Genomic DNA, 13828 nt, shown 5'->3' with positions numbered 1-13828 from the left:
ATTTATTCCACAAATCTGAGATGATATATTTGCTTGTCATATCTCATGCATTTTAAAATCGAAAATTAATGTAACAAGACAGAATTAACAATTAGATTTGTTAAACCCATCCCTCCTTTTTCAATTTTATTATAAAATACTCCTCTCTTTATTGCATTCAGCTTCAAATGCTATATCATTAAATAGTATGTAAACACAGGTCATCTCCCAGCAATATAAAAATCACTCCTAACAAAAATTATCTTACCCAACACAAGTGATTTTATTAAATATGCTTGCATTCTGAAAGACACTTTGAATGTTCTCCATAAAATCTTAATGTTTTTTGCCCCTCTTAATAAATCGTTGCCCTGTTTCCATACAATTTATTTTCTTCCAAGTATTATACTTAATGCTATTTCCATTGCAAAAAACATTTCTCTTTATTTAAATCTAAACCTATATATCACTCTCTCACTTCATTCATCCACACTTTGTTTACTACTAAAACTATATCATCAGCAATAAGATGTTATTAATGGCATTATTCCTTGTACATGCTTTCCTCATATAGGACTATAACTTATTCATACTGTAAGGGTGAGGGATCTCTTTCCCAGATCCCCTAGGGTGAGAGCCATCTCGATCCAGGTAGACATTAGTATATTTGATGCTCTTGTCATCATCCCATCAATGTAAATATTTTTGTATGAATGGTCCTAACCCCCTCCACTTGGTGGTGACATGGGCACCTACATCACTGTAGGGACTGCCAGTACCCTTCTAACAGCTCACATCATGCACCCTATTATCCAGCTACTGTCACTGACTTGAGTGGCCATACCAGCATTATCCCTGCACTGGCTAGCTCACATCAACTCTGTCCTTGTCCGCCAACAGAGATCATGTTGGGGAGCAGTAGAAATAATGACTTGAGACCCACCCCCTCCCCAGGAAAGGCACTCCAATCCTCCTAGCCTACGCCATAAAGTGACTGAGCCACCAATTGAATTCAGGCTGCTTGGGTTATAGTTAGAGCTTTACCTCTCTGTGCCACCATTGAGGCTACAATGACATGTTTTACTTTTACCTTGATACAAACACTTTGCCTCTTCTAATTAAATTAATGCATTTATTGCAGATGTACTCATTACTAAAGAAAATAGTATACTGCCCCTTGGGCATTCCTGCTTTACCCCGTTTTCTCTTTTAACACAACTACTCAACCATCCATTAATCAGAACTATCACATAATCCTTAGTACATGCTGACTTTTAAAAATGTATTGTTTTAACATACAAAATATTTAATAAGTGATGTCTTTGATATGGCATAAATCATCAATCTAGTCTCATCTTTATTATACAAATACTATCCATTAATAATTTTACTATTGTAAGTATCTTTGTTTTAGGGTGGCCGCGGCAGTGCAGTGGTTAGCGTTGCCGCCTCGCAGCAAGACATTCTCTGGTTCGATTCCCGGCTGGGGTGCCTTCTGTGTGGAGTCTGCATGTCTTCACTGTGGTTGCATGGGTTTCCTCAAGGTGCTCCAGTTTCCTCCCACATCCCAAAGACATGCTGTAGGTGGATTGGACACTCTAAACTGGCCCTAGGCATGAGTGTGTGTGTGTGTGTGTGTCTGTGTGTGTGTGTCTGTGTGTGTCTGTGTCTGTGTCTGTGTGTGTGTGTGTGTGTGTGTGTGTGTGTGTGTGTGTGTGTGTGTGTGTGTGTGTGTGTGTGTGCCTTCTGTGGAAGGTTGGGCGCCAGGCTGGCAACTCGACAATGTAAAACTCTACTGCCAGTCATGAGCGGAAAGGTGATCCGCTGTGGTGACCCCTAACCAGAAAAGAAGAAGAAGTATCTCTTTGTTTTGTCACCCTTTTTTACACCATAAATATCTTCTATCAACACTTCATGTATCCCACCTCAAATCTTTCTGTAATATTTTCATCATAATTTGTAATCTCTACTATTCAATATAATAGCCTCCAATTACTCAAATTTTGTGTTTACTCCTTTTTTACCCATAAGTCTAATCACACCAGTCTCCTGCTCCCTAATACTTTTCTCTTTCTTTTTGTTTAACAGTTCTAAAAACTTTCTTTTGCTCCATTGTCATGTACTTATAAAACATATAACCTAAGCAATCTGCACCTGGTACTGACTGTTCTTAGTAAGTTTGAATACTGACTCCAACTCATCTGTTTAACGTGTGTCTCTAACATATTATTTGAATTCTTATTCAACTTCTTTTAACATCCAATAAGTTTTAGCACTTCTTCCTTCACACTGTGAAAGCCTGTAACATACTCCTGTACAAGGTTTGGTTCTCATTTTGTGAGAAACTGACTAGCCTTAAAGTGGCCCACACAGGCAGCTATTCAAGTACTTATCTATGAGTTTATGAACCTACCAATTTCTCTCCACACACCACTGGACTAACAAAGTCTTCTAACATCATTAATGATACTGTTTCCATTCACTTTAACAAGTTTAATATTGTTTTCTTTTCTGTCTTTCTACCAACTTTTGCTTTCTTATTACTCTCCTCTTGCACTCCTTCTGACTCTAATAACTCAGATGTATTATTCTGTTTTCATATTAATCCTGTTCTCTTCATTGCTAATAACTTCTTCCTGTTTCATTTTCCCTTTTTACTAGTATCCTGTTATGTCTCACTTTCTCCCCCTGTCGCATCAGTTTGCACTTATTATGTTAGCATGCACATCTTCAGTAATGTTGTCTACAACTTTCATTTCATAATAAACACAAAAACTGAACAAACGTGCGACAGTTATGACATTTTATTTTACAAACTGTACTGAATGACTCAGCTGCCCATATTGTTGGCATCTTCTTTTATCACAAGCATTTATTAGATGTATATCAGCCCAATAAAAGTATGCCTTAGGCTGCCCCCACCCCCAGTATCTCAGCACACCTCCATTACCATTTCATATTGTAATACAAGGCAAATATTGTACCTTATTTTTTTTAACTTGCAAAATTACAATTTCCTAGAACCCAGTCCATATATACCTATTATCTTTCCTTGTTTAACACTGGGTACTGCACTACAGTTTCTGCCTTTTCAGAATGTCTTGAGCCCTTAAATACATAGTCAATCCATTGATACATGTATTTGTCTTTTTCATGTACATTAACAAAAATGTTTTTTCAACAGTGCAAATGTTTTAAAAGTTAGAATGCAAATTCTTGCCTTCCCTGGTGAATAAAGATTGACATATCCAGTGCCTAAATGTTCAGATCGACATATTCGGTGCCAAAATGGTCAGTCCTGTGATAAATTATTAATAAGCATTTGTTTACCTGGAAAGTCTGACTAGGCAGAAAAAAAGCCTTTATAATGAAGAAACAGGGAGGAAAACTCTACAGATCTTACAAACATGAATCTAACATGAATGATATTTAATGCACAGTTGCGGTGGTTATACCATTCCTCTCAACTGTCCAGATTTTGCAGACTGTCCAGATTTTTGGCTCACATTTTTGATCCGCTTTTCATAAAATGGTGGTTTTCTGTCAAATTAGTGGCAATCATTAAAGATAAAAGTTAAGAAATAATTTGAGTTTTAGACTTCATACTCTTCGGAACATTAATGCTAATGCAAAACCTCTAGTCTACCAACTTTCTAAGTTTGCAAGAGCAATATTTAAAAACTGTCCCTATTTTGGGGATTTTGTCCCACTTTTACTTATGGCTTTGTCCAGATTTCTTGCTCTAAGAGGGTGAGAGATATGGGTTATACATATATAAAAATTGCATAGACTCAAGACATTGAATATTTACAAATAATAAGCATAAAGTACAGTTGTGTACACTTACCATAAATGTAGATGTTCGAGTGTATTCACTGTTGCAGTAATCACATTTGGGTTATCTGCTTGCAGTATCCCTCACTCGTCCTGATTATCAAAGTCTTGGGCCCTGCGTCGGTTGCTGTCTCATCTTCCATGACGTCAGGTAGTCAGGTGTATAAAGCATGCAGCCGATGCCATTACATCAGTTTTTCTTGCCCCAGATGTCAGGTGCCCCCCAATGGGAATCAATTAAATATATATATATATATATATATATATATATATATATATATATATATACAAGGTTATACCTCCAACAAAAAAGCAAATACACCAAAAAGCTTTTAAGCATAGAATAGAGGTATAGCCAAAAGAAGTCAGGGTTGGAGGGAGGGTAACCAGGACTGCAACAGTGAATACACTCGAACATCTACATTTATGGTAAGTGTACACAACTGTACTATGTTCTTTGTGTTTCAATGTTGCAGTCATCACATTTGGGTAGATTCCCAAAGCTAAGGATGGGAGGAGGAAATTAGATTGCATTTGGACCAGCTATAATGCCCTGCAAGACTGCAGTGGCAAAACCAGCTCTGGATTTAGAGAAAATAGGCAGATGGTAATGCTTGGTGAAGGTATGTACAGAACTACAGGTAGCAGCTTCTATGGACACCTCTGATACAGGCTGTAGAGGTAGATGTAGCCCTGGCTGAGTGTTGTATTATCCCCTGTGGGATAGGTTTTCCGGGGTGCTTATTGCAGAAATGAATGCAATGGCCTATCCATTTAGAAATGGTTTGCTTTGAAATGGCCTTCCCCTCTGCCCCTGCAACAAATGCCACCAGCAGTTGTTCAGATTTCCTTTGAGGTTTAGTCCTGTCCAAGTAAAATCTAAGTTGTCTGTGCACATCTAAGGAGTGCAGTATCCATTCCCCTTTGTTCTGTGGATTAGAAAAGAAGGTTGGCAAATGAATGGACTGATTAAGAGCCACACTGGATACTACCTTGGGCATGAAGGAGGGATTGGTCCTGAGGGACACCCTGTCTGCATGAAAGATGATGAAAGGCTCCACTGCCATAAGGGCCTGTAATTTAGATACCCTTCTTGCTGAAGTGACTGCTAAAAGGAAAACTGTTTTTCAAGACAGGAAGTTTAACTCTGCACTTGCAGCTGGCTCAAAAGGAAGTAGAGTGAGTTTTTCCAATACAAAGTTAAGGTCCCAGGCTGGAGTTGGGGCTCTCCTGGGTGGTCTTTAGTTTTTGGCCCCTCTGAGGAACTGCTTGAGCAGTGGATTAGAGAAGAGGGGTGTTTCTGTATTGTAATGAGCTGAAATGGTTGAGGCATGAATTTTGATGGAGGAAAAAGAAAGGCCCTTGTGAAGCATCTCAGTTAAGGATTAAAGAATCTGAGGTAAATTGGGCACTGCTGTGCCCATCCCTTGAGTTTGGTTCCAGGAACAGAATCTTTTCCATTTTTCAGCATAAGATTTTCTAGTACTAGGCCTCCTTGCCTCCAAAATGACATTCAACACTTGTTTGCTGAGGGATGGTAATGGCGAGGTCAAGTAATTAGCCAGGCTGCCAGGTTCAGGGTTTGAAGCTGAGGATGCAGAATCTGGCCCTCCTGCTGGGACAGCAGGGTAGGGGTCTGAGGCAGGTGCCATGGTGCCAGCAGTGACACTGCTCAAGAGGGGGTACCAGTGTTGGCGTGGCCAGTCTGGTGCAATCAGTATCATCCTTGGTTTGTCCTGTTTGATCTTTAGTAGTACTTTGGAGAGGAGAGGCAGAGGAGGAAAGGCATAAACTGATATATTTTTCCAGTTGAAGGACAGGGCATCCACTTTCCAAGCTTGTTTGTGGGGAGTCCTTGTGCAGAATTTGTCCAATTGGTAGTTCTGGGGGGAGGCAAACAGGTCTATATCTGGGCTCCCTCATTTGTTTATCAACATGTTGAAAATCTTTGGTTCTGGTTTCCCCTCGTGTGGGTCCATGGGATTTCTGCTTAGTTCGTGTGCCAGTGTATTTAGCTTTCTTGGCAGGAATTGAGCCTGTAGATGCACTTGGTATCTCAAGGCTGTGTTCCACAGAGCCATGGCTAGTCTGCAGAGGGGATATAAATGAGTCCCCCCCCCGCTTGTTTATGTACCACATAACAGTGGTGTCCATCCTTACCATTAATTGTCCTAGAAGAATGTGGTCCTTGAAGGCTGTCAGAGCATTCTGTACAGCTAACATTTCTTTTTGATTGATATGCAGGTGTATTTGACTTGGGTTCCATTTGCCTGAATGCACTTCTCTGCCAGGTGAGCCCCCCATGCATAGTCTGATGCGACTGTTGTTAGGGTTTAGGCGTCAGGGAGTAGAGTGAATGGTAGTCCCTTGTTTTGGTGGCAGGCCTCTGCCCACCAAAGGGAGTCTAACTTTAGGCAAGGTATGATAGGAATCATTGATTCTAGATCCTGAGAATGTTGACACCATAGACTTTTTAGATACCATTGTAGTTTCCTCATATGTAGTCTTGCATATGGAATTAGGAGAATGCAGGAGGCCATGAACCCCAAGGCTTACAGTATTTGCCTTGCAGATAGCAGTTTTTTTGTAGAAATTAGTTTGAAGTAAGCTGTCAAATGAATTTTTTTCTCTTGCATGAGGAAAGCCATCTGGGAAGTTGTGTTCAAGCTTGCTCCTAGGAATATAAGTTGTTGGCAGGGTACAAGATGTGATTTCTTCTTGTTTATGGTGTACCCCAGACAAGTTTGCACCTTTTGTACAAATGCCAGATGATTCAAAAGTATGTTGTGGCTTTCTGCCTGAATTAGGCAATCGTCCAGGTGTGGGTATATTTGAATATTTCTTTGACTGCAAAATGCAATGATTGGAGCTAGGCACTTTGTGAATACCCTGGGTGCAGTAGATAAGCCAAAGGGCAGTGCAGAAAACTGATAGTGCATGTAGCCTGCTTTGAAGGGTAGGTATCTTTTGCAAGATTCCCTGATTGGGATGTGCAGGTAGGCTTCCTTTAAATCCAGTGTTGCTAACCAGGCATCCTTGCCTAGCATAGGGAGCAACTGGTGAAGAGTTAGCATCTTGCATTTTGGGATCATCAAAAAGGTGTTTAGTATGAAAGGTCCAGGGTAGGACGCCATGAGTTGTCTTTTCTGGGTACCAGGAAAAGTCCTGAGTAGAAACCTTGTCCCTTTTCCTCTTCTGGTACAGGTTGAATAGCCCTTATGCTTAAGAGAGAGAGTACTTGCTTTTGAGCCTCTGCCAACTGATTTGGGGGGTAGATCTGGCCAACCATTTGGGGTTGTTAACGTGTGGAAGTGAAATCTGTATCCTTGGGAAACTATATTTAAAACCCATTTGTCCTTGGTAATTGTTTCCAGTTTTTTATCTGCAGAGCAATCTTTTCCCCTAAAGGAGCAGTCAGTTGAGAAGGGCTTGGAGGTTTTAAAGTTAAGTCATTGAGACAGTTTACCATAGGGGGGGAGTCTTACTACTCCCTGATTTGGAAGTGGGAGCCCCCCACTGCTTAGTCCTGTGCATACCTTGGGACTGAAGCCTGGGTGTTCTGCTGGTTCTGGATTTGGGCTAAGAAGGCCTGGAAGAGGCAGGAAAGGATCAATTCTTAGAGGGCCAATGCCTACTAAATCTTGGAGGCTGTACCTGTAGGAAATATTTAACAGTTTGCATAGATTTAGCTTTTTCCTCCATCTTTTTAAGTACTTCTTCTGCTTTGTTGCTAAACAGGCCGTCCTGATTTAAGGGGGCATCCAGCAATTTAGCTTTAACATGATCTGACAAAGATTGCTCCTTAAGCCAAGCATGCCTTCTAAGTACAGACCCAGTGACAGCAGCCCTGCAAGATGCTTCTAGTGAATCAAAACCACATTGCAAAGTATGTTTTCCAACTTGTTTAGCAGAATGCATTAAATCCTGTAAATCCTTATTTTCAGCACAGTCAGGAATCAACATCATTTTCTGTTTAAGCAATCCAATAATATGCTGCTGATACTTTAGCATATGAAACTGGCAGTTTAAGGCCCTAATGGCCAAGGCTGCAGATGTGTCTACCTTCTTACCCCATCTATCCAGTGCCCTGCAATCTCTATCAAAGGGAGTAGGATTTTTGGCAGTAGTAGCCTTAATGCCCTTGGGTCCCTGTGAAATGGTCTCAGGATCCACAGTAGGATTTTTAAAAAGGAATTTGTGAGAGTCAGGAACCCTGTAATATCTATCAGGTTTTCTAGCAGCAGGAGGTAAAGAGTCAGGGGCCAAGCTAGATTCTGAAAAGGCTTAATCAACAATGTCCAGTACAGGGGGGATAGCTAAAGGCCTGTGTTGGGGCAGGAGTAAGAACTCCCTACTCCTCTTTTTAGAATCAGAGTAATCCTGGCTTTCCCAGCGAAAATGCTCCCTAAGAGTATGCAAGGTTTCACCAAAAGAGAAATCCTCTGGAGGGGAAGCAGAGGGAATAGAGTCCTCTGCATCAGAATCCTCATAAGTAGATAAGGGTAAATACTGGTCATCAGAGGAAACAGAAATTTCAGAATCCTGATCAGAAGTATCATAAGCAAATCCAGTCCTAGGTCTCTTAGAGGGGGAAGGTTGGCTTCCCCTGATTAAAGTAATAAGGTCTTCAGCCATTCTTATCATTTGTTTTTTAGGCATAGAGGCCTGACCATGCGATCTGGGTGTCAGTTTTCTAGGCATGGTTCAAGTTTTAGGCCTTGAAGAAAAAGATGGCGTTGGTTTAATATGCAAGTCAGTAGGCCTGAATATACCCTCAGAAGCCGGTGCCTGCACAGCAGCTCTGGACCCATCCAAGGTAGAGACATCCGCAGGTTCCACAGTTGAAGCATCTCGTAGCATACCGGACTCCGAATGGGTCTCAGTAGAGGCCTGCAAATCTAAAGTAGTGGGTATCAGGGCCTGCGAAAGCACCTCACTGAGTAGCGGTGAACTGGCGACTAGCTTAGGGGAAGCATTGTCTGCAGCTTTGGAGCTAGGCGGCCTGCCTCTGTCGTTATCTTTGTGTTTTTTCGGAATGTCGGTAGTCAGATGGCTTACCAAAGACATATCTGGATAATTGAACCGAGTACCAAAATATTTAGAAGCATAAATATACCAACGACAAATAGTTTGTTGTTTAAATAAGGCACAAAACCGACAGCGAGGTACGTTGTGGTCAGGGCCTAGGCAAGGAATACAGTACGAATGAAAATATGAGGTATTTGCTTTCCACAAGAAATACAGTTAGTGACTTTTACTGACATCGGTTTAGAGCAAGAAAAAGTTTCCCCAATGGGGTACTTAGCTTTAGTTGAAGACTTCCATTCTGAAACTCGAAAACGAAAATTTCAGGAATCGGCCAACCGGCACTTGCGAACTGCTTCTGTTTCAGGCACCGCACAGCAAGAAAGACTGATGTAATTGGCGTCAGCTGCATGCTTTATACCCCTGATGTCATGGAAGATGAGACAGCAACCGATGCAGGACCCAAGACTTTGATAATCAGGCCGACTGAAGGCTACTGCAAGCAGATTACCCAAATGTGATGGCTGCAACAGTGAAACACGAAGAACATCAAAAATAGTCATGCATAAATTATAGTGATGGACAGAAAAGTCAAAAATTGTTTAAGGTGGCAAGATTAAAAAAGGTAGTTAAATTTACCAGTAAGTTGTATAACATAGTCATGGGGGTTAGTGAGTATATTTTATAATACAGCGGAGAGGAAGCAGAGCATTTAGTACTGATTGCATACTGTACTTACATGAAAAGTGATAGCAGAATATATCATATTATATTTGTGTTATTTACTGCAAGTGCTAGAGACAGACTAAGGAGAATCTCAGTATCAAAGAGAAACTATTATAGTTTTTTTTTTCTATTGATGTATGTGAAATGTTGTGAATTAAAAATGTCATAAATTAATAAATATATTTTAAAAATATGTTATGTCATGTTATGTTGATGCATAAAGGGCTTTGCTTCATAATGCATGATATAGGCTGGCAGCAACGATACTGTAGTTTTTATATTTGGTCACTGGTCAGACTTTTACATCCTGAGATGTAATGCAAAGATCAGCGATGAAACAACAGCCTCAGATCCTGTGTAGCAGCTATATTTAGACCATATAGTGGTATCTCTAACAGTCTTGCATGGTTAAGTTAAAGGCTAATGCTAGGTCCACAAATGCTGCAACCATCAGATCATCTAATTCCAGTGTTCCCAATATTTTGTTGTTGAATAGCAGTAGGACATTCTGGGTTATGGTCCCAGCACACTTCCGCTGCGCACTCTGCTTGTTTAGTGCTGTGCTTTTTCAGAAAATTGTGCTAATTACTAACAACATGCAGGGGATGCAGACTGTTCAAAACAAAACCAGTAGATTCATAACTGGTGTACAGAGAAGACATTTGTTTCTTACTCTTAACAATTCGTGCTGGCCCCCAAAGGCTTCAGACCCAACCCCCTCAATGATATACTATAAACTGATCATTCTGGATCACTGCATACCGATGTTCAGAACTGAGACATTTAGAACTAACACAGGAGTATGAAGGCCAAGTACTGCTTTTCAAAATATGCAAGTAATTTCATATTGTTCATTAGGTTGTAAATCCAAAGCATTTTTATCTACAAATTCTCCCTTGAATGGTATCATCATTAACATTACTTATTAAGCTTCCAGGTTCTACCTCCAAGTCCCTCTCAATCTACAGTGCCGTAGATCTGCTTCCAACTTCCACCTCCGAAACCTTCTATTATTACACCAGTTTACAGGTAACTTTAAGCCATCCCACTAATTGGAAGTTAACTGACTTCACTGCTGTCTCCACTCAACCTTTCCATTTCTCTACTGATACGACAGTCCCTGACTCTGATTCTGTTGCCAACCCAGCTGAAGAAACATCTACAGAAACAGGAAACACATCCTCACCTGTTGTACTAAAACAATACAAAACTGTTTTACATCTTAATGAGCCCAATATAACTCATAAATACAACATGACCAGTGTGTCTTTAAATGTTCTTCTGGTCCATATATAAATCAATAATTAGGCTGATCAGAGTAATGCAAATGAATATACAACAGGTTTAGAAGATGTGTAGGTGTACCGTCCTTGATCAGCAACAACATACAGTATCTATCCCTCCCTCAGTCCTATCCACAGTTCCAAGTAATGCTTAATTTTAACAAGTTCAAGCTGAATGTCACAAAAAGGCTACAGTTACCATTTAGAAATGACAACACTTAAAGAGAGATTTAATGACATATTCTAACTTGTCTAACTTCTTTGCAATCCCTCATTGGAAACAGAAAACAACTTTTAGGGATCTAAGTTGTGAGTGCAAACTTGGCAAGCTTGAGAGCAAGATCTCTTCTTCATCTGTAAGCAGGGCACTTTGGAATAAAGTTAATGGAGGCCCCACATCTGATACTAGCAAGCCCCATACAGTCTTATAAAGCATAGCAATCCAAATAGAAGCCAGGTACTGTGTACTGCAAGAAATAAAAATGTAAGAACCTCTAAATACTCAGTGTCCTGGCACCTTACAAAACAGAAGGAGTAACATGTATATATCTATATCTATCTATCTATCTATCTATCTATCTATCTATCTATATATGGTTCTCCTTCCCTCTCAGCTGCTTCTGTGATAGCTCATTAGATGTGACCACAGCTTCCCCTGGGCTGTCTCATTTTAAAGCAAGATCCTCATCTAAATCCAGTAAAATACAGCTTAAAGGCTCACCCCATGCACGTACATAGACTTCTACAACCATAACTGCAGCTTTCAGCAGCATGTCAAATCTAAGCTCTTTTTAGTCCACCAAGGCTGCCTCTTTTCTACAAGAAAACTACCCCCCAGCACCTTGTAACAGAGGCTGGGAGCACTTTACTGAGCCAATAAATAAATAAAACCATACCTCAGTCATGTCAATATTAATCACGTACTTTACTAGAGAATTGTTCCAATGCCATGGCCAAATGATTCCCAGTCAGTATAGTCCTGGATTTTTCCTGAAAACAGACCAGATACCTAGTTTCCTTACTACATTTTATAAGGTCCCAGGAGAAGAATAGGCAGAAAAAATAAAATGGCATGCTATGTTTATCTATTTGGTACTTTGGTAAGTGGACTGGCCCTTTCAGAGGTTTGAAATGTCAGCACTGAGGTCAGTAGACAGACAGAATAAGTCTAGCAGCCATCAATTATCTACACCTTCTGTTTCGCATTAGCATTATTAAGAGCATTAGGTGACAGCAGAAACTATAAGAAGATGGAGGAGGACACACCAGTCTAAGTTACTTGAGTTTTGAGATTCTTACCACTGAATTTTAGCTATCCACATATAACCATACAAGAATCTCATTTATTTTTCTGTATGAAACAATAGTTTTAATGAATTTAGTAAAATGTATTATTTTTTTAAATCTGTTCAGAAAGCAAGGTGCATTAAAAAGAATGTAATAGCTATATTATATAATAGTGCATCAAAACAATGTCAACAGGAAGCTAAATGTTTCTGGTAATGCACAGTGTGGCTACATTACAGACTGTTGAATCATTCCTCAAGAAGGTTTATTACAGCAGCTTATTGCCAAAGGTCATTACCTTTACTAATGGATTTTAGACTAATAACAACAGAACCATTTATTTTAATTGTGTGTCCCTATTTATTTAACAGGCTTCCAATCGATTACTGACTCCTTGAATTATCTACATAAAATAAATGACACAAAGATGAAAGTGGAACAACAGAAGGTCCAGAAGGATATGAAGCACATAAAAAGGAAGATTATCAACCTTAAAGAAGTTTGAATTTTGCTTAAAAATAAATAATAATTGAATTATTGGCTCAGCAGTCTGTAAACTGGTTAAACATTATTTTTCAGCACAAAACAGTTTTGTTTCTTCTCATGTAATAATGCAACATAATCATAAAAACCTAATCAATTATTATGAAAACCATTTTAATAATGAAGTATGACTTTCTGTGTTTTAAATAGCTGTTGCACCTCAGTAAACAATTCTGAAAATATCTTACACAGATCATATTAGGTTTAAGTCGCTTCCTATTTTTTTTTTCTTTCTGTACAATCTGAAATATTCATGGAAACAGGATAACATGTAGTAAATCTTTTGCAGTGTTTCAGTAAGCTGCTATGGTAGTTTGCAAAATAACATATAGACTATACCAATACATTCTGAATACAATTTTGCTATCAGTTCAGTTAAAAAAGAAAGCAAACAAATTTAAAACTAATCACTCCTTTGCTGAGATGCTGAGGAAACACATCACAGTTATAGAAGAGTGTAATTCTTTATTAATTTTTAGTAGCTACCTGGTTCCCAACAAGACAAAGTCTTCTCTAAGGAAATACCTAATACAGTACAAGTACTACAGTATGCAAAAAAAAGTTATGAAACACATGACTAGCTCAAATACAATCTCTAATAAATGAAAATCAGACATTAGTAATTTCAGTGATTCTGATAAATACTGCAAGTATAATCCAGGCACATAAAGATGACCAGCTGACAAACATGATAGAATCATTTGTTATGTAAGCCTTGTTTGATCTCTGGCAAACAGAACATGTGACTGAGTTTAATCACTATTATAAACTAAATAACCCACAAACAGGTTATGGCATATGTTGGGATTTACTAGCAGCACTTGTGGATTTAGTTACTTGGCTTAATTTCAGGAATAAACCATCACAGTAAGTAAATTTCAGCATAATACTTACCGGGTAAAGAGTTCATACTATTACTATGTAATGAATATCCAAATTCAAGAAACAAGATTTACTAGTGAGACACATGCACTGTGGTAGTATTATGGTAGCACACAATCACATTGATGTATCTATGTCAGCAACAAAAAAAGTACTGCTATTATTAGAAATAATCTATTCTATGACAATAAAGCACTCCAGGACTGTGACTTTATTGAACAACAGTGTAATTCCCAAGTTTAATAACACCATTCCTGATGAATGCAAAA

At 39.2% G+C, this 13828-nt stretch overlaps 1 protein-coding gene across 1 annotated transcript in view; it reads left to right on the top strand.

The window, feature by feature from the left end:
* The window catches only part of FAM81B (family with sequence similarity 81 member B), a 500415-nt gene extending 487480 nt beyond the window's left edge, over positions 1-12935 (top strand). Inside the window, exon 10 of the mRNA XM_044064461.1 lies at positions 12506-12935. Within this exon, the coding sequence (XP_043920396.1) occupies positions 12506-12639 (134 nt within the window). The 3' untranslated portion in view covers positions 12640-12935. The remainder of the gene's footprint in view (positions 1-12505) is intronic.
* The last annotated feature ends 893 nt before the right edge of the window (positions 12936-13828 follow it).

This window comes from Protopterus annectens, chromosome 2.part2, assembly GCF_019279795.1.
Source record: "Protopterus annectens isolate FY-2018-M chromosome 2.part2, PAN1.0, whole genome shotgun sequence".
NCBI lineage: Eukaryota > Metazoa > Chordata > Ceratodontiformes > Protopteridae > Protopterus > Protopterus annectens.
The sequence above is the reverse complement of the archived record's forward strand: the minus strand, read 5'-3'. Positions and strand labels throughout refer to the sequence as shown.